The sequence below is a fragment of the Nipponia nippon genome, unplaced genomic scaffold, assembly GCF_047370975.1.
Source record: "Nipponia nippon isolate SJK-2023a ecotype South Korea unplaced genomic scaffold, ASM4737097v1 scaffold_9, whole genome shotgun sequence".
NCBI classification, from domain to species: Eukaryota; Metazoa; Chordata; class Aves; order Pelecaniformes; family Threskiornithidae; genus Nipponia; species Nipponia nippon.
In genome coordinates, this window is record NW_028262413.1 from 34,827,485 (window position 1) to 34,852,343 (window position 24,859).

General features: G+C 36.0%; 1 protein-coding gene across 7 annotated transcripts in view; it reads right to left on the reverse strand.

Moving 5' to 3' along the window:
• UNC13C (unc-13 homolog C) overlaps positions 1 to 24,859 on the reverse strand; it is a 262,536-nt gene that overhangs the window by 124,499 nt on the left and 113,178 nt on the right. For all 7 annotated transcript variants that reach the window (XR_015701258.1, XR_015701259.1, XM_087743345.1 and 4 more), the window contains 3 exons: positions 17,260 to 17,331; positions 11,887 to 12,106; positions 4,863 to 5,090 (listed from right to left, as the gene is read on the reverse strand). Coding sequence is in view for 5 of the 7 variants with exons in the window: in XM_087743345.1 (XP_087599471.1) it covers positions 4,863 to 5,090; positions 11,887 to 12,106; positions 17,260 to 17,331 (520 nt within the window). In the remaining 2 variants the exon portion in view is untranslated. The remainder of the gene's footprint in view (positions 1 to 4,862; positions 5,091 to 11,886; positions 12,107 to 17,259; positions 17,332 to 24,859) is intronic.

The following is a 24,859-nucleotide window of genomic DNA, read 5'->3' on the forward strand; positions in this document are numbered from 1 at the left end:
ATCATAATTCATAAAACTGGAAATCTCAGGAGAAAGCAGAACTGTCAAATAGTAGCCCACCAAACCCAGAGAGCTGCAGCTAAAACACTTGCCATGGCTCCTAGCATCAGCAGAGCTTGGTTTTATTATTTTGCGCATATTATTTAAACGAACTCAGTGGTAACATTTAGTTAACATTCTCTAATGTCAATCATTTTGGATAACGAAGCTCCCTCAGTGTGCTCAGAAAAATGATTACATATAAAAGACACCTTCTTACTCAGCAGATCAGCTCCTGGTGTGGGTTCAGTCATATCTGATGACTTCAGTGAAAAAAATAAGTTTCTGTTACTTTTTTACACATCTCATTCCTGAAAAGACTAACTCTTAGGAATGAACTAGACAATCCCAAAATTCAACAACTATTCTTTTGAGTTTCATACACTGTCCTACAACCTTCAGAATAGCCTCCCTTTCTCCTAATCCATCTGACTCACAACCTCAGATTTTCCCTAGATTTCTTCTGGCACATATCTGCTATTCTTCAGCTCCATGTACAGTTTACGTACTGCCCCAAATGTGATTGGGCTTCAGCCTGGACTACAGAGCAATGTGCAGCTAAAAACACACCTACCAGCTCTCACAGAATAATTCATTCATGGTCCACTTGGGAAATGCTTTTCTTCTTCCCCTCGTGAATGACAGCTTTACATTTCAGCAAGGGAAATAGCAATTCCATCTCTCAGTGACCCTTCCCCGATATACAAAAAAAATTGCCATGGAATCTAAAAGCACTACAGTAAAATTTTTTGAGCATGCAACCCAAATACATTTATTTATTTACAAATTATATACATGTACCACTGCGCTAATACATTATGCACGTTATAAAACATACAAACCCAGAAATTAAAAAAAAGAATATAAAAAGATGAAATAATCAATATTTTAAAAAATTTATTAATGTGTTTGAATATGCTTCATTATTTTTTAAAATATTGTTTTAACACTTTGTGATACAGTGATTTGAAAATCTGGGTCTAAGTCCAGTTCTAATGCCTGCCATAGCTGAAAAAGATACCTCACAAAGGTACGTAGATCCAAATGGAAGAAGTGCATCATTGGCTGTACTTACTAAATCACTACACTAATTTTTCATTCCCATCTACCAATTACACAAAGGTTTTTGTTGAAATTCAGCTGGTAAATTTCCATCTTGCCTGATGTGAACCAGTTGTTCTTGCCTACTAATTGGAGTGTTGCATTTTTATATTTTTAACAAATGGGTTCAAAACCCACTGAAAGTCCTCATTTGGAAGATTTTTAAACAAGGTAGAAAATTCCAATTCCAAGGTTTTTTTTAAGTGTACAGATTAGAGTTTTTGTAGGTGACACAAATTGGTTTTGGCAGCACAATCACATAACAATGGAAACATTTCCAAACATCCTTTTTCATAATGCTCTCACCACAGCACCAGTTTCTTTTGAAAAGCAGTTACTTTCTCACTCATTGTTAAAATGATACCTTTACCTTGAAATGACAGTTTAAATGTTTTTATTTTTTCAAAAATATCTCCTAGGCAGCTGTCCTGGTTTCAGCTGGGATAGAGTTATTTTTTTCTTCCTAGTAGCTGGTATAGTGCTGTGTTTTCGGTTTAGTATGAGAATAATGTTGATGATAACACACTGATGTTTTAGTTGTTGCTAAGTAGCGCTTACACCAGTCAAGGACTTTTCAGCTTCCCATGCTCTGCCAGTGAGAAGCCTGGAGGGGGCACAGCTGAGACAGCTGACCCAGACTGGCCAAAGGGCTATACCATACCATATGATGTCATGCTCAGTATATAAACTGGGGGGAGTTGGCCGGGGGGCAGTGATTGCTGCTCGGGAACAGGCTGGGCATCAGTCAGTGGGTGGCAAGCAATTGTATCGTGCATCACTTGCTTTATATATTATTATTATTATATTATTATTTTATTATTATTATTATTACTACTACAACTACTATTATTACTATTTTATTTTATTTCAATTATTAAACAGTTCTTGTCTCAGCCCATGAGCTTTCTCACTTTTACCCTTCTAATTCTCTCCCCCATCCTACCAGGGCAGGGCGAGTGAACGAGCAGTTGTGTGGTGCTTAGTTGCTGGCTGGGGTTAAACCATGATAGTAGCATACTACTGACAGCCACTTGTCATTACAGAAAAAGCTAGCAAATTTGAAACACTTGTCTTTTGTAAGAGAAAAATGTGTTACTCATCTTTAAGTTTGACAACTCTTTTAACACTTTGCCACAAGATAACCAGCAAACCTCTGTGCAGTACAGAGGATTTTCATGGTCACTCCCCATCTCATTACTAAGTATTGTAAGGACTGTAAAGAAGAAAGACTTCACCGTACCCATCAAGTTTGACTGCAGAAAATGCCTTGCAACCTGGCTCAGGAGGTCTGGGGTAAAGGGTAAAAAGGGTAAATGCAGAGTGAAATGGATTTTTTTTTTTTTTTTTTTTTTAATGATGGGTAGAACATGATGCCAGTTAGGGAAGGAATTAGCAGTCTTCTATAACTTGGGACCCAACATATATTAAGTTATTTATGTGGAAGTAAACATCTCAAACACCAGTAGGGAAAGACTACTACTATTCCCTATTAATATTTTGCTCCTCAGGAAGTCTGTATTCTTTTTCCATTTTTCTCTAAGATCCAACAATTAGCTTAGGTTTGCCTCTAAGTTTCTTCACTTCGTGTTGGCAATTCTCTCATGAAGAGAGAATCTTGCATTCTCTCTTCAGGGTAGAGTCAGCAAACTGAAGGAAGTGTTTACTTGCATCTATTTGACACCTGTGAGGTCACACCCAGATGAAACATTGCTTCTGCACTTTAAAGCTCCCCAGTAAAAGGGACTGATGAACTGGAGAAAGTCCAATGGAGGGTTGCCAGTTTGGCTGGGGGATTGGGGCACATGACATATGAGAAAGGGCTAAGGGTGTTGGGTTTGCTTATCCTGGAGAAGAGGAAGGCTAAGAGGAGATCAAGCTGCAGTCCTCAACTACCTAAAGAGCATGTCACAGAGACAATGAGCTCCCAGACAAGCCCATCTAGTTGAGGATGTCCCTGTTCATTGCAGGAGGGGTTGGACTAGATGATCTTTAGATGTCCCTTTAAACCTAAACTATTCTATGATTTTATGAAGCCAGACTCTTCTCAAAGGCACACAGTGAAATAATAAGATGTAACACCTGGAAGCTGCAGCAAGAGAAATCCCAGCTGGATATAAGGAAAACAGTTTTACAATGTGAGTAGTAAATAACTGAAACAGCTTGTCCGGTAAGCAGGGCAGGTTTCCCAGAGAGAATGTGGAGTCTCCATCCTTGGAGAGTTTCAGATCTAGTCTTGACAAAGCCCTGAGCAGCTAATCTAACTTTGAAGTTAGCCCTGCTTTGAGCAGAAGGTTTGAATATACTGTAGAAATCCCTTCCAACATCACTTCCTAAATTATTCTGTGATTCATTATTAGGTTATGATTCTGCAGAACTCAAGTCAATATGAGTTTAACTTCTAAAAAAGAACCACCAAGCCATTCAGCAATATAAGTGAGTTTCATACCAACACTAGTAAATTGACGTTTACCCAGCAGATAGGCAGTCTGAAAACATTTGCACATTTACTAAGTAACTTGCTAAAATAATGCCATCTATATGCTCAGCGTATCCTAGTCACATTTCATAAAGAAAAGAGTAGTAAAGGACACTCCTATTTTTTTTAACAGCATGCATGTGTTTGATCTTACAGAGGATATATGGAAAATATCTTGTAAAATACATTAGGAAAATTACCATATGTACAGGTGTGAAACGTCAGGCACCAAGAACTGACTTAAACATATATCTTTTATGCAAGTTGCTGTTAAGTAATGAGAAAAGTGCCTGTTACTTAAGTACACACTATTGCTTATTTTAAAAATATAGCTTTTGTTTCACTCATTTTTATCAAAACTGACTAGCAAAAGCTAAAAATAAGTTCCTAAAGTTTATCTCCTCATCCTCCCAACAGGAATAATGCAAATCCTGGAGAAAGAGAAAATATTTAATTTACTTTTAATATCAGAAGAGTGCTTATTGTTTTTCATGACATGGAAATGAAATTGAGGCTAAGTTAGATGTGAAATCTAACCACAGTCCTCTAATGTTTCACATCACTGCCTTTCAATTCTTTGGTCTTTTAGTTTAATCTCTATTTGTCTCTAATCCAGTACCACATAAAGTCAGGTTGACCTGTGTAGTCAGCTGAGCTTTTATTTAGATTTTCTATGCTGAGGTTTTAATTCAAAAACTGAAATGTCAAAGTCAGAGGACCTGGAAATCTTTATAAGCAACCAGCCTAACGCAGTTGGAAGCAATCTTGAATATGTTCTGGGTGTGCAGGTTTCCCTGGCTCAGCATCACTGAACTGGAATATATCCTTAGTCAAACAACAAGAATGGATGATGAGTTTCAAACCAATGGGGGTCTGGAATTGCAAGCTTCAGTGTTATTAGCATTACAGTCATTAAACCCCATAAACGCAATTGTGAACTTCAACTTTTGCAACTGGTGGCAAAAAGTTCAGCACTAGCACAGGAGATATTGGTAGGAAGTAGAGGAGACACAAGAAGACCGGTACTTATCTTCCTTCCTAGAGCAGTGGAATATAAAGCAGTTTTGCCAACAGCTGTTACCTAAAACTCTTCCAGATAGCATGCTATAAATTCAATCATTTATAGATGCACCAAGTATGCAATTGAACACACAGCTCCAGCTCTAATTACAATAAATCTTATTCCCAAACCAGGGGACTAGGAAAGAAAGAGCTCTTAGAGCAAACAGTTCAGAAGAAAATTTACCTGTGATGGTTATTTTTGCTGACCATTTGGATGTTCCATCTAAAACACTTTGTTTTGCTGCTTTTGTATATTGTACAAAATCTTCTTTGGAAATATTAAACATTTCCTGGATCACTTCAAACACCTCTGGTCTATTTTTCTCTCTGATCTTCATTCTTTCCTTCATAGCACTAATAATATTCTGTGTTTTATCTTCTGCACCATGTTTGGAACTTTTCTCAGCAGCTCCTGAAATGAGAGAAAAGGTCAATACTTCTATTAAAAAGTTGTCTTTTTGTCTAGTTCTTTTTCTCCTCTAGAGTCTCCAGCCAATTCTTGGTACTGCAGTACTCAAAGAAGATATGCGTTTCATCTGGATAATATCAAGCCTCTTATATTTATTCTTTGTGATACCTAAAATTATCAATTGATTTAGTTTAACATGACAGGGTAACATTCAACTTCAGTCAGGTATGTGTATACCTAGAAATATATACTGAATCAGTACTATTAAGTACTGATCAGTACTGTGAAGACATCCAAACATGTGAGTAAATTTTCTTATGTAATTAGGCATACTGATTCTTCCAGAAAGGTGTAGAGAAGTGTTCAGTATCTGGGTCTGTCTGCTCTGCCCTTTGCCTCTGTTACCAGCTAAACTTCAGTAATACATATGTGAATAATTCTTCAAATAATTTTTTTTTTTTTCTAAATCAGCATGATACAACAACATTTTTATTCCTTTCTCTCTCTCCTTTTGAAGGAGGACAGTACAAGAAACCCTCCAAAATTCATAGAAACAGTATTTAAACCAGGTAATGTTTCCACCTCATTTTTCAGAGAATTTTTAATTTGACAGTAAGGAGATTAACCTAGACTCCTGCTATGCTCTCCCACCGTGGAAATCTAATGAACAGTAGAAAGAAATAGGCATAGCAGCTTCAGATGCTTTCTTGACTGCTTCCAGATACATCTCAATATTTGCTGATGCTGCCTGCACTTACGGAAGGTTTTTCATTACTTCCTGGAACAGTGCTCGTAAAAAAATGTTAATTGTCACATAAATCCATTTAACAAAGCATTCAAAATCTACCAAACTTAAGTATTCACTGGATTTAAGCATTTAGATTAGTTTGGGCCTACCCTAACTGTTAAATGGTTCTGTAACACTGAATTGACATCCTCACTCTGGATCAGTAGTGCACTCTGTCCCTTCTTTAAACATCATGCGCGAACAAAGGAGTGCTTCACAAAGCTCGATGGAATCTTCAGTGGAATCTTCTGATGGCTATTTAAGCCATTCTTCCATGCCCTGTCTCCCAAAGAGTAGACATGACATTATACTCAGGTTGCAGCTGAATAGATTAAAGGGAATGCCTTTCCAAGGATTCTAACACTGAAAGCAGCCGGGGAATTTCTGCAAGGAATACTGTGTTCCTCTCTCCAGTAAAATTGTCATTATTGATAATTTCAGTAAGTATGAGGATGGTAGAAGAGATCAAACGATATTATCTGTGTGAGAATAACTTCTAGACTGTATCAACCTGCAATGGCATGTCAGGTCTGTCCTATAAAATAAGTCTGGAAAACAAAAAAATACTCAGGTGATTTGCTGATTTGTCTGGGACATCAAAACCACTACAGCTTTTACTGGGTTAAAGAGAGAGTATAAGGAGACCATGCTGTTACAGGTTTTATTCACAGTTCTTCCCAGGAGAGCTCTGGAGAGATTTCTCTCTTTAAAAATCATAACTGATCTCAGGCCCTTCAAAAGCCAAAGTGAAGTTCTCGTTATAAACTGTCCTTTGTCTGCCAGAGGAAAGTGTTTCTGATCAATGTCTCTACAATATATACTGTATTGGAATAACCTAAGTGTACTTTTGAAAAAAAACAAATGTCCATCTTGCAGTTGGGTGTGAGGAAAGAAACATCAGACTTGTGTGGTCAAAATGGTATTACAAATGTTGGAAGAAAAACTGAAATTCCTGCAGTGCTTAACAGGCTATTTCAACTCTTGACGAGACTGACATATAAAGCAAGATGCAAGAATACTAAAAATTTTATAATCAATGACACATTACCACTTGTTATAGGTATGGCTGAATTTTAGCTCGTGGTGTTAAACATTACTCAAGGGCTCATGGCACCAAGTGTGACAATCGTCATCATCATTATCACTAGCAGCAGTAAGTACTTTACCCTTCAAAAAGGTTGTGACAACATCATCCAACTAGCCACCCTCAGCTCCTGGGAGGATCAAAGTATTATTGTTCCCTTTAAATGGATAGTAAAATTCAGACAAAAGCATGTTGAACAACTTGCTATGGAATTAGAATTCAGATATTTTGATGCTGAAGAGGAACATAGTTCCTTCTTTAAAATACCAGCAAACACCATTATGTTCTTTTGATGGCACTTCTTGTTGAGGTACTCTCAGCTTGCAATGGCTAAAGAAGAAATGATCCACACATCCATAGAGCTGGAAAGGGTCATCTTTCAGCATAAGATCTCAGTGAAGTGTTACAGAATGAATATTTTATGCTTTGTTTTCTGTACTGTTTTCAGTATGTCTGAAGGTTTCTTAGCACATTGGAGGATGAGAGAGAGAGATACATATAGTAAAGTAGGAAGGCATAATGTCCTAAGATTGAAAAAGTGTGGGATAAGATACCAGTTACCAGTGATTCCAGATTGTCAAAAGGCTGAATTATATCGCTTCTTCAAGGTTTTTTCCATGGCTACTAAATCTTGAGAAATAGTGAAAATATCTTGGTCTGAGTACCTAATTTTTTGGAATGTGGAAGACCAAAGTTCTAGTGATTGAGGATTTTCCACACTGAAAAATTAAGAATTAGTAGAAAAAGAATTAAATGCTACCATGAAACCAAATACCAGTTAAAGAATTCTCTAGTGATTTTATCACAAAAGAGATGATTGCTGAGCTGCCTGGAAAGTGTGATAGGTGGTTCTTGCAAGATGCAGGAAAGCAACATTTTTCATTTTCTCTTATTTTCTGCCCTTCCTTAAAAAGTACAGATACAACATCATAACCAAATGATAAACCATGGACACAATCTGAATGGCAATAATGTATTCCTGTTGAAAACCTTGCTGATTTTTGAGACAGTACAGCTAAAATCGGAGTATATGTTAAAATGTAACTTCCTTTAAGTTTTACTGAAAAATCAGCATAGCCTTCTATTTAAACTAAATTATTTATTGCAGCTATTTTTACATCCTCTATTGCTGACAGTCTATCAACAGCTCTTTTCATGCAGTATTGATCAGACTAATTAAGACAATATCGTAACTTATATTGCACAGGAAGTTAACAAGCTCCTTTTACCCTAGGGACTGATACAAACTCAACGTGATTGAAATAAATTCTGATTTAATATTGCACCTACTACTAGAAAGCAGTATCTTGTTGAAGATGAGAAGTCTAATGAATGGACTACTGATTTTTTTTAAACCTAATTTAGAACAAGCTTCGATATTGACCTTAAAGAGGTTGAGAGATTAATTCATTTCTACAGTCTACATTAGCAATCATTACATATATAAAAAAATAAATAAAATCACAGAAGCTTGGAGGCCATATGTCCTAGTGATTATGAGATGGCCAAAAGGATGTCTGTGACAAAAATAACCACAGTGAACCACATTCATTTCTTTTTACAATACTCTTAGCATCAGCTTTCTTAGAGATTTAACCAACTGGTCAATTCATTTTTTTCAATGGAACATTAAATATTTTTAACATAAATGAAACAAAGTATGTGAACCTCATTTTCAAAGTAGTATAATATTGAACTCACTGAACAATTAATCTGTTGAAAAAAATATGACAGAATGCTCACAAACATTTGTATACTAATGGGAAGATCAGGATCCCTTAGGTGTGTTAAACACTTTTTTGTCTGTGGTTTGCCTTCTAGAGGTTTACTCTTACAAGACTCAGTTGTTCAATGTTTCCAAACTGTTTACACCATAGATAATTGCCAATCCTATTTATTTCTTGCAGGCTCTCTCTCAACTTTAGCATTTATATATTTGTAAAAATTTCTCAAAGGCAATGGTGCTCTTGGTGCTCTCAAGCATTTATTATTTTTTGGGGCTGGTGATATGGGCCAGGGAACCTCTGGGCTGAGATTTTCTTCAGAGAAGTAAAAAGAAAGATAAACAGGATACTTGGACTCTGTATGTCATTTGTAGCTTTTCAGTTTTAGCCAAGATTCAACTATTACAGGGATGGATACATCTCTCATGCCACCTGCATGGTTGTGGCACCCTGAAAAGCAGCTCAGCTCTTAGGAAGTCAGCAGCAGCTTATTTACTTGACAGTGGGAAGGGTGGAACATGAAGAAGGGAGGTCAGCATATAAATATCATGTGAAGGTGTTTCACCACACAGGGAGAAGATTACTAGTTTTGAGTGGTAATAACAGCTCAGCCCATCCATGAAGACATGGCAACATAAACACCTGGAATCAGTTCCCTGTACTCTTGCTCAGAAGGAAGTGAACTGTGACTGAATTGGAGGTCATGCAAACAGAAATACAAAGGTATTACAGTCGGGCCTAGCTGGCTTGAATGTTGTTTTCCAGTGTGTACAGTGACAAGAGATTTCATCACTTTCAAGAAGCCTCAGAAAGAGCAATCTCTATAGCCATTCTCTATTATGAGAAATCATGGAGTAGATGAGGAGTGCATTACAGGACAGATGATTCATGAGACAGAAATAAATGCCCTTGCCATATCGAACTTCCAATACAAAAAAAATTCCCAGCTCCCTCTAATGTAATTCAAAAAAGGACTGAATGGCATGCAGTAACTAGGTTGCGAAGCCTGGTGGAGGGTTTTCACAGATGTTTGGTGAGACAAGACCCCCCCAACTAACAGTAACAGAAAGGTTCCTCCAAACAGAAAGGCATGGTTACGATGCTCATAACCATTTGATCTTTGTGATACTTCATTACACTACTGTTAAATCAAGATGTCTTGTATGTGTCTCACCCATGGAGTCAATCAGTCCTGATTTTCTTAAATTAAAAATATTTCTGAAACAATGCGTTAGAATCATACCCTACTCTGTTAAATCCTCAGAAAGAAAATGTCTCCCTCTGATGGAGAAAGTTTCAGCTATGCTTTATTTCTAGATCATTATGTATGTAACTATGATAGGGGAATTCCCGCAATACTATATAGAACACTTGATAGTTATCTCTTTGCCACATAATACAATCAGCATTTTCAGGGAACAGCAGATGAGAGTCCTAGCAAAGTAGCTCCAAATCTAGCAACAGCCCAGTTCCTTGAATAACGTGCAGAGAGTAAGCTTCAATTAGAGCCACTGTGATTCATTCAGATTTGTTTTGAGGCCCTCCTACAAGATGAATCTCACATTCCATTTTGAGAATATCAGAATCAATTCAGAGTCCCTCCTCCATGTTTTCTTCCTCCAGTGCATAAATAGTGCTAAACAAGATGTGCATAAGGGGAGAGATTAAATTTAGGAAAGCTACTTCTACTTCCTACTTCCTCCATCAACTTAATGAGCAGATAGTTGGCAAGTGACTTGCACATATCCTGTTGCCAGCAGAAGTACAAGCTCATCATTCTTTTAACTCATTTTCATGCCTCTAAGTCCAGGTAATATAAATCAAGTGATTCCCAGCAGAACTAGAGTGTCAAATGGCTACCTAAAACAGAGAGATCAATGGGCTGATGCACAATTAATTATTTTAGCTAGTCTTAAAATGTACCTATAATGAAATGTGACAATTAGTCAATAAGAGTGAACAGGAACCGACATTATGAAAGCCTACCTTCTTTTGTTACTGTCCAGGTAACAGAAGCTACTCACACTTATTGAAGAAGCTACTCATAAGTATCTTCATTCATTACTTCATACATTTTTGAAAACTCACCACCAACAATCATATTAATGCTGCACAATATACTTTTATAATATTTCATTTTCAAAGCAAACATTCTTTTCTCATTTGTGAAACTATGTCAAAAGCTTAGCTGTCAAACACAGCCCAGTTTCAACCATAGTGTAGAATCACAATTACGCTCAGTTAAGTGGTTTGATTTAGAAATTTGTCATTGATTTATGCTCCATGGGGTCAGTTGCTCTGGGAAACTGCGATCAGTTCCTCAACAATATGAATCTTGAGAATCCATCCCTTGCGACAGCTCCTCACATAGAGAACACAGTGGGAAGAAAGAAGACCTGACTGGAATATATATGTACTTTTCCTACATGTAGAAGCTAAGTAAACCCTCAGGAACATATCAACAGTGAACAATGTGGAATAACTCCAGAGTTGTAAAAGTCCCTTCCATTCCAAAACCAGAATATCAAGAAGTTTGCAGGTCTTGATTTTCTATTGTTTAGAATCTTGTGTAGTAATCGTGTTGTAATTTAAGTATGGTTTAAATGCACCTCAGATATTTTTGGAGGAGAATGCACAGTGGCTGGAATTAATTTGGCCAATGAAAAAGCAAAGAAAAAGGTTGTTTCATCTTAATTCTAGTCCCAGAGGACCTCCTGACTAATATTTTTTTTTCCCTTACACATGCATGGTTTGGTATTTTGAGGGGACAAGACCCTATTTACTGTTTCATATTCTTGTCTATTCTATAGCACACTAATATGAGCACAATAAGCATTAGGAATATTTTTTTATCTTTGCTTTGACATTTCTTGTGTTCTGAGTTAAATAAAACAAAGAGGGTTTACATCATGTAACAAATTGCTCTGGGTGTTGCCATAGGCAGTGGAAAGTAAATAACGTACTGATACTAACAAACATTATTTTGTAACTGACCAGCAACATTTGGCAAGTCCCAACTACAAAAGCAAAATTAACTGCAGGTATTTCATAAAGCTTCTGGCTAGCTCTTCAGCCAATGAACATTAACATGCCTTCACTGATTTCTGATGATCTGGCCCTTCATTTCAGGAAATATCTTGAGTGTACACACAAAATCAAAAGGTGTGAAGTACTGCAAAGCTTTAGGTGTGAGGAAATACTCACTCTGCAAACAGTCAGCATTTAGGAGGTCTTGGCACTTCTCGTGGCATTTGACACCACATTCAGTGCATCTCATGCCTTGTCTGGCTATGCCCCAAAGTAGACCTTCACATTCATAACAGTATGTGGGAGTTGTAGCTGTCCAAACTTCAAAGTTATGAGGTGTAGTTGATGATATTGGATAGATCAAAGCCTGCAATGTCTTCCTGAAGACATGTATTTTCTGTTGGGTAAGAAAAAAGGAAAAAAAAAAAAATCAAGACTTCAGTTGAAGTATTGTTTAATACAAGTGAACTGGAGCTAAAGTATATGTCATTACACTTGCAATGTTACAAAATATCAGAATACAGATAGAAGTATGAACTAATTCGCAAAATACTGATTTACTCATTTTGCCTTGCACTTTGAAGACAAAAGAACCCTGGATGACCATTGTGACTGATTACAGAAACAGGAGAGTTAAGTTGGAATCAGGTCAGTCAATTAACAGAGTCCTATATATTTTTAATATTTTGAGGCAGGAATTAAAATATTCATTAGTGTTACATTCACTGATGCATTTTAAGTAACTACTTAACACATTACTTCTGAATATTTAAATACTTCCTGCAGGAACTTAGACACACCGTACAAAATGTACTTTGATAATATACAGTGCTATCTTTTAGTGTCTATACAATCTCTTCATCAAATAAAAGTGGGCAAATTTTAAGGTTCCATTTTGTCGTATTCCATTAATAGCATACTCACTACTTCCTTTTTAAGCACCAAGATGCTTTTTACTTATAAACAAGAATGATTCATACTCTCAAAAATCCACACCCATTTCTTGGACTGTTTTGTCTTAGGACCCATGACCAGTTCTAGCAGAACAGTTATCAGCTATTCATTGATTAGTACTGCAAAAAACCTGAATCTCAGCTCCTTAGTGATTAATAAGGTGAAAACAAAGTAGTCCCTGAAGTTTTGTATATAAAACATAGGCTTATATGGCCAAAATGGTCTAGTTTGTTTATTTGAGCTTTGTTTTCAGGCACCCCGATCTTCTAAATCCAGTGGATTCATTGGGAATAAGAAAAACTCAGCAGCCTGTAGGCATTACTAGGCACTACATGAAAATATGACCTTGTTTTTTTGGTGGTTTTTTGGTGTGTTTTTTTTTTTCTTTCCATCACTAAATGCACACACGGCTGCTGTAAATGTGTTAGAAGTTCTAGACCTGTTCCCTTATAAATGAATAAATTGTTTCTTTTAGAAAGAAGAAACCACATTAAAAAAGGTAGCACAGTGGGAAGTGGGATATTTCTGAAAGTCTGTCTGTCCTGCCATCTCTTAATCTTGTGTGTATATAATGCAAGGTAGCTGTAATGCTGGCTGTGTAGCTGTGGCAAAGCGGGGAACAACATTTTAGTTTCTGTGGTTTATCCATATGAACTTTAACATCACTGCCACAGTTCTGATAGTATAGAAAGCAAGGCTAACTTATTCAGTTAAGCATTTGTTAACATTCCCATAATTTTAATATTCAGCTGTGGTAAGTATATGCCAAATGCAAGATATTAGCCTCTCTAACAGCACGTTGACATGCTCTTGGTTTTATGTATCTGCATCTCTGCTCAAACATGTGAGATATGCTGCTAAGAATAAATTGTCTGACAAAAATGTTTCTTTTGTGGGTGCATATCTGCATAATGTTGCACAACCAGAGCCATCAATTAAAGAACTTTTGCTACCACGGGAAAAAGATTACCATGTAGCCATAAATCTACTGATTCATAGGTTCAAGTGTTACAAATAACAAAACCAGATGTTAAGTAGCTTAGGCTGCAACAGCTCTTATTGAAGTTCGCAGTTTCATGCCAAAACCAACATCTATCTTGTGAAGCCTGGCCAAACAAACGTGGTCAGACATTTCATGGGCATTTGATCCTAACACCTCTGAGAACACTGTAGAACTGAACTAAGAAGAAAAGCTGATATAGCAGGAATGACTAAAACAAATACTGAATTGCTCTCCAGGGTGCTTTCTTAGTCTATCCTAGACAATTAGCCATCTAGTAACTCCCCTGAAAGCAAGCAAAGGTCTGCACTGGTTTGATTTGGCAGACCCTAAGAGGGGCTGGGCTAGTCATGGCCACCTAACTCATCAAACTTCATCTTTGTGTATTTCTCTACCCTCTGCCTCCCATGTTGCAGCTTGCCAGCTACAGGGATCAGAAAGAAAACTTCGAAACCAACCTAAAGTGAATTTATGCAACTTGTTGAGGAATCATTTTTCTCAGAAATCACCAGGTCTTTGACGATGCCTTTGCAGATTACAGTCTCACACTACTGAACTCTAGTAGGATCATTACAAACGCTGCCCTTTCACCCTGTTCAGCTTCACTGATTTTTCACAGTATAAATCATTTCAGAATTTTGCCAGTAATTTTTATCTGTTTCTGAAATGGCAGTAAGCAATGAAATGGCACAGCTCAACAGGCCTTGAAATAAACATCTGAGGGTAAATGAAGTTTTCTGCTGAAAGACACAATGTGTAGATTGGTTTTGCTGCTGAACATGATCTTTCCCCTGTTGTTAATAAAGCAAACTACAATCGTAAAGGAAAATTGTATTTATCTTACTGTCTAGAGGCTTTAATTCTTAATATTCTTCTCTGTTTAAATGTATCTATTACATGCATTCACTGAGCTCTGGGCATGGCAACATTTAGCACTGCTAATATATAGGAGGATTATTTAGTTATCTGCTTATCCTCCGAAGTGAAGTTTATACCTGTCGTATACTACTTGAGATACTTTTTCAATGTCATCGATGTGTTATTTTCACAAACTTGCAGCTCTGTCTCTTTGTTCAGCAAAGCAATTAAATGAATGCTCAACTGAAAGCATAGGTTTAAGCATCACTGAAGTTAATACTTTGACACTGCTTAAAATGTCTTTGGATCAATGCCTGGGAACATACAAACTCACTGTGTCATGAATGTATTATACCAGAAGGATAGCGATGTTGGGTGGCAAAGCTCAAAGCATTTAACCTCAGGTTTTAATTTTGGGAGTAAGTGATGTTTGATTTTTAATAAAAGGCATTAATTCAAGGAATTTCCATATTGAATCTAATCACCCAAATAACCTGCTTCCATCAGTCACTAATATTCTCTCCAGAAAAAGTTGAGGGAGAGTAAAACCCAGAAAAGCCTTAATCAGAGGAATAACGTGCCCAAAGGGGATTTTCTTCCTTAAATCTCATCAGTGACTGCACTTCACCTGGTTTTGTGGAGAGTACCTGAAGAGTTCTTTTATGCCTGGAAATGTCTGTTCTTTTTGTTTTCAAATCTTGCTCTAGTCAGTTTTGATGATGCCTTAGGGCATTAAGTTCTGCTGGCTACTTAAAGACCAAGTAGAAAAGTATTACCTTTCACTTGTTTTAAGTACCTTGCAAGTGGTTTTACTGTCTGTACCACTACATTTATCCTCGAAAGATAGACTGCCCTTTAGTATGTTTAGCGAGGGCTGGCATAAGACAGGCTTCTCTTATTCACCTCTTCTCTGAATTAGCTTTTTACATTTTCTCGTCAAATGTATCTAAATTATATTCGTTGTCTGCCTTTGGACTTATGTTTTTATTTAAAGACTTCTTAAGAAATACCTATTTCTGGTACAAATTTTTTCATATGGCCTGGTTCAAATGGAGGCCAAAGAGTATAATGGCATAAAAATACATTCAACTTATTTTTCCCTTTCCATTTCTCCTGAACCATAGTTCATTAGTTTCTCCTGATTGACAGCAAGCATTGGAGAAATGTTTGCATTGAGCTGTCCACTGGGATTTGCTGCCTTCTTTTTTCCTCCTGAACAGTACCACTTAAGTCCAAATCTGTAACTGCAGTCTAAATTATTCTTGTCCTGCATTTGTTGTCAATTAATATTATCTCCAAAATTTGCACCTTCAGCCCTCCAAAGTCACAGCCTAGTAGTTTTTGCATGAGGGAAGGCATGTAAACGTATAGTTGAACCTGTACTTATTGTCATAAAAGGTAGTAATACTCATAAATGGGTTTATTTGCTTGTTTAGTAGACATCTTTTAGTAAAGCATTTGAAGTATCTTAGGGTCTTTTACTGAACTTAGATATTTTTGTAGCAGCTATAACATAGCTGGAAAAAGTCTTTATTTTGCACCAGTTGCATGGCATAAGTTTGTTCTCTATAATTTTCCCTCAGCCTTTAAGTTCTTTTTCAAATTCCATAGTTCTCCCTCATTCTATCAACCTTTGTTGTTATTTTGAGATAGCAGAACAAAATAACTACTGCTCCTATTGAAAGATCATTTCAAACACCAGCTGTTTCCTACCTCATCAATCCATCCCTGAGCACTACCAAATTGTTCCTTTATGATTACCATATAAGCATAGAAAGTTCACAATGAATCAGAGAAGAGTGATGGATGTGTGTATACTTGTGCTATGGGTTTCAGTTCCCAGAATATCTGTTGACATATTCTGCTCTTCCATTCTTCTACTATGGAGCTTAACAACAGTGTAAGAAAAATTCAACACTTCATTTTTTTCAATGTATGATATATTCTAGAAGGCTATGTTTGCACTAGCAATTTAAGGAACACAAAAGGGGCCTTTATTCCTTCAAATTAGTCCTTTTGCTTAGTTCAGCCATGTAAATCTGCTTGCATCACACTTTAAGTATTCCTGAAGAAAGTGGCACCTGTTATGTTTTTGTTTGAAATAAATTTCTTTTGCAAAATGTAAGTGAAGCCAATAATGGAAAACCACAACGCACAGGTTTTACTAGCTATGAGAATATGATTTTTCAAAAGATTTTCCGGGCCAGTTCTTATACAAATTAAATATTTCTTCATCTAGAATCACATGTGTGATAGCAGAAGTGTAGCAGGAGTTACATTTACAAAATCAAATAATGTCCCAGTCACCTATAAGGACTGGGGGGAAAAAACAAAAATCACACGGAAACCTTCTTGCAGAATCTTGTCATTCTAATTGTATTCATGGTGTGATGAATAGAGACAGATGCTGAAAAACTGCAGGTAAAGCATGGTACACCTGGACAGTTTAAAATAAAAGGTTTCCCCAAGTAACTAATTTGTAAAACAAAGGTTTCTTGCTTAGTCTCTTCTGACTGTCATCGATGTGAGTCAGCTGAAGCAAACCTCGTCTTGTCACTGTGGATCAGGCAGCAAATTCTGCTCAAGATCCCTGAAAGTTCCTACACAATGAACAGAATGCTTATACACTCAGTTTTATCCAGTTTGAAGTGTCTAGGGCTGAAATAATTTCTGAATAGCTTTGAACAAAGATTTCTGTATTATATAAATGACTTAAAACTGCAATTGTAAACACTTACCATTTCATCATTGTTTATGGAGGTCCGGATGAGCATGGCCATGGAAATACCAGATTTTCGAGCTGCAAGTGTCTGTTAAAAGCAAATGTAAAACTGTTAAAAATTATACTAGTAACTCCAGTTGTTGAATCTAATGGAAGGCAAGTAGTACTTGATTACACTATTGGATTTAAGCAAGACTGTAGGAGTTACAAAAGCTTCTAGTTAATGTTTGTAGCACGCAACTTTTAAGGTTTCACTACATAATGAAAGCACAGTTTCCATCATCATTACTGTTTCTTTCAGCAGTGCCTAGCTGAGCTGCCATTTCTAATACAAAACCTGTTATTCAGAGGTTTATGACTCAGTTTTTTTAAACCACAGGCTGTCACTGTTTTTCCACTTTGCCAACCAAATTAATGTGGTACAAGGATAGGCATCCTGCCCTAATTTGGAAGCTGTCTGTGCCTGCAGCAACATGGGAGATGATTCTGCAATAGTCTTACGGTTCAAGTTGTCAGTCCGGATAATTTTTTGTAACTCACTGAACATTTTTAAACTGTGTGTATGTATATAAAATGCTACTTGTCTTAAATAAAAAGTCTTTGGGAAACCTAAAAGTAATTTTTTCCTTAAAGACAATATTCATTCATTACTATGAATAGCTATATGCAGAAATACTCTGGTTCTCAGAGAGAGAAAAAAGGCTGGAACTCTGTCTCAATCCATCCTCTTTTGCCCACATGATGTTAAGGGTATGTGAACACCTCCCAGCTCCAAAGACTACGTCCTTAGTTGCAGAGACAATCTCATTTGCTCTAGTATAGTACATACAAAGGCACTCAAAATAAAGTATTTTTAATATACAATAAAGAAGGAATTTTTCTCTTCCTTACTGCAATATCCCTGTAATTTAAATGGTTCCTGGAGAATTAATAGAGAATATAATGATCAGAAGGAAAAAGACCCTGGGGAAACGAGTTCTGTGTGGTTTCCAAATAATATTTCAACTCTGAATATCACTTCTGCTATCAGTAGTCCTTTTGGCCTGACAGATAAGATTTATTCCACTGTACAAAATATTAACTGTAACACTGTTATATTCCTGTATTTTACCTGCAAAATTGGGCTCATGCATCCTTCTCCCTATTCTAAATCATTCCAAGTGTGCCTGTATACTTCTGCTTTATCTCTGTTCTTCCGTAATCCAGCATCTACTTTGTCATACATTGCTGCCCTCATAGTCTAGCAGTGTGAGGATGACCAATTATACCACCCACTAACCATAAGTCTGTTGTTTTTGCTGTGAGGATACAGATTTTCACATTACTGTGAACTAGGTCTTCTGTAGTCCACCACTATAGAGCTATTATGGCAAAAGTTTCAATGATATTTTGCATATGACATTCTTATTTTTGTGCAATACATATTAGGTCAGAAGCAATTTAGGCTTACATCAGCAGAGGAACTGCATCATTAATCTTTGGATGGAGAGACAATTCCAATTTCTTCCCGTTTTATAATTTTAAACACTGACATAATTTAAATGGATTTTTTTTTAATGTAGAGATATTAAGACTGTTAATTTCAATTTTAAATGTTTACTTTCCCCTGAGAAGATACCCATTCAATTTTCAATAAGTTTCCCTTGATAATAATTAAACTTGCAGATAGACAGAAAATTATTAATCTTGTGAAACCAATTATAGGGTAAGAAGTCATCCTTGGCACAGAAATATTTGATTTGATTCATCACTGTCCTATTACAGTTAATATGGGATGCAAAGAACACCTTTTTTTTTTTTTTTTCCTTTTAAACTCTCAGCAGTTTACCGAGCCTATGCCATTAATTTGCTAACAGTTTTCCCACTCTGTTATTAATAGGTAAATAGTTCTGTTTGCTTCTCTGTGACCATCTTTTCCTTCTATGTCTGTGAATATGGGAAATTCCATTGGTGTGTGCCAGTGAGATTAAGAAAGTGACAGGAAAGATTAAACAGTGCCCAGGCTTTGCTTTTTCAAAATTTTGTGACAAAACCTAATGCTACGGGACCCACACACCAAAGTAAGAAATGACAAGCAAAAATGTGTGGGGAAGATCAAGAAGAAAAGCAACGATTTTCATAATCAGTAGAGTTTTAGGTTAAAAAAAGATTAATTTTAAAAGCACCCATCTTCTGACCCCTCTTGAGGCATAGGTCTCTTCTCAAAGTCTTGGAAAGTAGCTATTTACGTTTACTTGCCTGCAGTATGTTAGTTTTATAGTTTTGACCTCTAATCTTCATGCCCTTTGTATTCAGAAAGTGATTTGTTCCTTTTAGGTATAAAATACACAATCCTAGCCATTCCAGGCTATAGAGCAATGTGGACTACCTGTCAGGGCAGGAAAACCAAGGGCATAATAACATGAACCTTGAATATAGGGTAGTGAATGATACTGTGTTCTGTCCTCCAGCAATATACCAGTCAAAGCACATGAGCCAGCAGGAGAACCACAGTTCCATGCTATCAGTATAAGTCAATAAACAGATACTATTTCCTGTGAGAAAAAGGAAAGTAGGGAAGCAATTGTAACCCTGTCATGTGCCCTTGAGGGCCAGTTCTCCCAAGGGCTACTCCTGGAATCATGCAGCTTAACCATTTTTCTGCTTAATCAGAAATGAGTCTAAAATCATAGTACAGTGTCCTATATAAAATAACAAAGCCTAATAGGAAACAGATTATTAGGCTGTTCTTAATAAAGTGTTTGTCATGTTGGAAGGATAATAGAAGAACGTGATATCTAGAGGGATTTGTGATAAACCAGTAAAGTTAACAGTCATTATGGATTAAATTTACAGGGATTTTAGTGAAAAATACTCACAAGTATTATTTCCATTTATGTATGGCTGTCAGAATAAACTGCATCTTCAAGAGAGAGCCCATAAATAAAATGTTTCTGTTCTGAAATACTGTAGTTGGTGATAAGTCAACAGCTTGAAGCACTGAACAAACACAGAACTGTGTCTGTTCCTAAGGATGGAATGAAGTGAGGAGTGAGTATTTTGGAAAAAGGAAGGGAAAAATGCTGCCAGACTCATTTATGGGAAACAAGGTGACAGGTTATGAATGTAGCCAGAAAACTTTCCCCCCTACTGCCCTTCTGTTTTTAAATATTAGCAAGGAAGAAAGGTAAGTGCAGCTAATAATCTGGAGCCTCCAGGAAGGAAGTCCAAATTGCCAGAGCATCAAAAGAACAGGGTAAGCAACCGGAACCTGAAGCCTTTCACTACTCTCCTTTAACAGGACACAAGACTCGTTCAGCAGTTTACACTTCCTTACTGTCTCAAACTGACGTTCAGATACTACCTCATGTCTTTCCTTATATGAGAATTTGACCTGCGAATTGTAAAGATCTCTGTGTAGGTACTATTGCATCATGAACATATGGACAAACTTATTAAAAAGAAAAAAAAAAAAAGATGATAAAGCAGAACATTGTCTATTTAATTTTTAAATGTTTTTCCAAATCCCTGATACAGGATTTGAAGTAACTTAGTCTCCTTTGTGCTGAAGTCCTTGTAGACCCCCTAATACCTTGTATCTACACTATCTTATGTATTACCTCCAAATTTGCCTTAGCACTTAAATAAATAAATTAATATAATTAGAAGTCATTCTAGCAAAAACATTGGAAAGTGGTAACCATAAGTAAAAAAAATTGGACTCAAGCTACAATTAAATGTTAAATGAAAAATTGTGTGGGTGAAAAAAGAGCCACCTGCCATGATGAAATAAAAGAAAGCTGTGTTTTGAGCAGCTGAAGTGGCAGGGAGCAGTCAAGCTAATGTTTTGCAACTGTTCATGAATGCTGGCTGTGCCATGCAATACTCATTCCTCTGTTTTCACAGAGGGTTTCTGTTTTCCTATTCATCTTTTCCTTCACAATTTTTTTCTTTAAAAGAATCTATAGGCTGCTATCACCACGAAAAAAAAAAAAAAGTTGAAGACAAAATATTTGTTACCACTTTACAAATACTGTTATATTTTTAATGCAATGTAAAAGTTACCCACTAGAGGTGAATCTGTCAAAAAAAACCCCAAAACAAACGTTTTCAGCATTTAAAAGCTGCACTATTTTAGAAATGTTTCTTTTGAGCAACTACAGGTAATTTATCACTCTAGGAATCTTGAATTTATTATTGTGAAAGACAGATTTGTACCTTGTTGCTTGGGGGAGGGGGGGGGCGCGGGGGGACAGGAAGGAAGAAGAAATCACTCAAAAAGAACAAGGTATTGTCCAAAATTACTTACCCCCGTCCCATAATTTTTCAGTTAAAAAAGTTGATGTCTGATCCTGAAATGTTCAACAGAACTGCAGTATTAAGCCCAGAAAACAGATTTAGAAAGGAAATGGCAACTCAGCTGAACTACACAATCATTACCAGACACCACTGTAATACCATTTACTTTTTCTTCCTATTTGTTTTCATAGCACAGACACAAGGGCATGCTCCGCCTAGCCTCTAAGATCATTCTGAATATTAAGGTTAGTCAGAAATGGCATGGAAAACAACAAAACCAAAAAAGTTCATCACTAATTTCTTAATTTCCCCACAACTAATTCTTAATTCCTGGAACACATAGGAGTGAAATAAAGGAATGTAATCATATTATTATGATTTCCATTTAGTAGAATTAAAAAAACCCCACAAATATACAAATACTGTTTGATTATTTTTATGGTTTATCTATTTAATGTATGAATATTAAAATATTTAATCCAATTTGTCTATTAATGATTAAAGGAGTTAAAGGAGTTAAGAAAATGGACTGCGAATAACAGATTCAATGTAAAATAGTCCAGATATTTAGCTTTTATCTAATGATTACTCTCAGAATGTACAAAAACTGAGAATGTGGCAGCTGCAATTTATATGAATGTCTTCAATCTTAAGAGTTTAAACTACCGTAAAGGAGTTCTAGCCTCTATAAATGCTTTTGTTGCAGAGACACACACATAAAAAGCAGTATCAGTGGATTATTGTTTTAGCTGAAATGGGCAGTTGTTTCATCTGGTATGTTCATTTCAACAGTATGAACCAAGCAGTCTGTTTTACAACAGCAGCAAAGATTCACAAATTATTCTTGTGTTGTAATGAAATGATAAAGCTAAGTAATAATACATGCTCGAATGAGCAAATGAAGAAATTTGCCTGATTACAGTGATTGTACAGTATAAAGTCACTTTTAAATCAAATGAACCCAGGAATTTTCTAGAGTTTTCATAACATTTAAAATGATGACTTGCATTAACAGAAGCAAAGACTAAAGCATAGCGAGACAGAAAAATAGAGCTAGCTACCGTTGTCTATGACTGGGCAGATCACCACACCTATGTGGCTATCATGAGTTAAGTACTTTTAATCTCCACTATAATCATTGCTATTCCTCTCCCTGGCTGTAGTCTCACCTCAAATAAAAGCTCTAACTAGCACAAAAGACAGAACACGTTTGTTTAAAAGTAGAAGTTACAGCAATTACATCAGCAAGTGCAGTGGACTCTTTTTACTGACTCCACATTAAACAGAGGTCTGTTCAAGCTCTCTGTATTGTTATTCAAACAGCTCTCTGTATTGTTACTCCACTTGAATGATCACTTCTGCTTTCATTGTTTTTCCCTCCTATACAGATATATTCTACTAGAACTCTAATAATGACCCACAGTGAAACTCATGACTGCAGCAAAGAGAACTGTTCCTGTAGATGGATTTTGACTGCCTAATCCTCTCCAATAACTCAATCCAAAACAAGTAGGGAAAGTAGAGTCCAAAGCATTAGTGAAAAAATGTATCTCAGAGATGTAGGAGAAAGAGAACTAATAAGCCTGCTGTTGAAAACTAGATTTTTCAAAATGTGGATTTATGGAAACAAATGGGAGTCAAAGATATCATCTTAAGAAGTTGTACATCATTTTGATAAACCTTAAATTGAGATACCATGCTGAAAGCATAAAAACTAATGCAGAGAAACTGGAAGTGCAAAGGGTCTAGGAAAATAAGGAGGGAACTTTACAAGTGCCAAAGTTGGTGGAAAATGAAAATATTTCCATGAGTCATTTAGTTATTAGAAAAAATTACACCATAGTACCTAAGAGTCTTCATTTGTGTTGGGAAATTCACCTTTACAAGAGAGGTCAAAGAATTTAATTGATTGATACAAGAGGATTTAAAAGTAGGGAACACCTTCAACTTCTCTTTATCTAGGTATCTAAGGCTGTTCAGTTCCACAGGGGAAGCATCATGATTGGGTCCTAAACAATCTGTTTGTATCATTAGAAAGGATATTTGGAATACATAGGTAACTTTTTAACATGAACTTTTTCTAATAATTTTGGCATATATGATGCAGAGAACAAGACATTCACATAAGAGACAACTTCACTTAGGATTAAATTCTTGGTCATAAAATACTTTTTCTATTTTCCAATAAAAGGTCAGCACAAAATATGACATTCATGAAATGCCTAAGAGTTATTATGAACATTTTAGAACATTTATCAGTATAAAAGCACTTACCATAGCCTGAAAAATCCAGCCGAGATAGGAAAGAAATTATAAAGAATATTAATAATTTGTCAGATTTATTGCAAGAAAAAAAAAAAGACATCAAATGATATCTATTTCAGTCAGTGCCAAAAGAGTCTAGCACTTATTTCTAGAAATATTATTTCTATATTTCTGAAACCATCATATAAGGAAACATAAAAAAAGATCATTTACAATGTATCAGATCTTACAAGGACTTGAGAATTAAGTTACTGATTTAAATGAGGTATTTTGGAATCAACCTATTACAAGCTCAGAGCTCACAGGAGATTGCTTAAAATGCACATACCTTCAAATAAAAATAATCTTTCAAAGATGAAGATGACCTACACTAAGTCTGCAATAAGTTCCTCTTAAGTCGGTAAAATTGTTTTAGATTTACAGCTGCAGAACTGAATTGTAATATAATTTACTATTTTAAAGAAGTATATAGTCAAAGAACATATAGTTAAGAGCTATACTCTAAGTCCATAATGATTAAATTCCAGAATAAATTTCAGTTTTATAACTCTGCAACTTCCACTTATTAAAGGTAGAATTCCTTCAAGAGAAGTGATCCTTCAATGACTGGGCAGCAAAATAGTAATGACTACAAAGTAATCATTGACATATTAGAACAATAAAATGAAAGTTTTATTCTACCATTCAAAATGTGAATTTTCTTTTTTGTTTCACTTTGATAATTGTTATGTTTTTCAAAGTGAATAATTAATATTAAGATTCTGATCTCTTAACTTTTTCTGAGCAATACCTGTCTGTAAACAGTTCCAACAATTAAGAATAAAGCAAGGTGCTATTTAATATGCATAAAACTATCATAATGTGTCTGTAAATTATACTCGTGTAATACAGCTTACAGTGGAGTAGCTGCTGTCAAAAAGATGGTTTCAGTGAATGCAGGCTCTACTATGTCATAAATTGCAACTTTTCATTGATTTCAGAAGGAATTCTATTCTAAAATGGTTGCTGCGCTTTCTCTTTGTGACCCTTCAGATAGCATGGTATATCACTGTAGAGTAATTGTACAGAGTAGC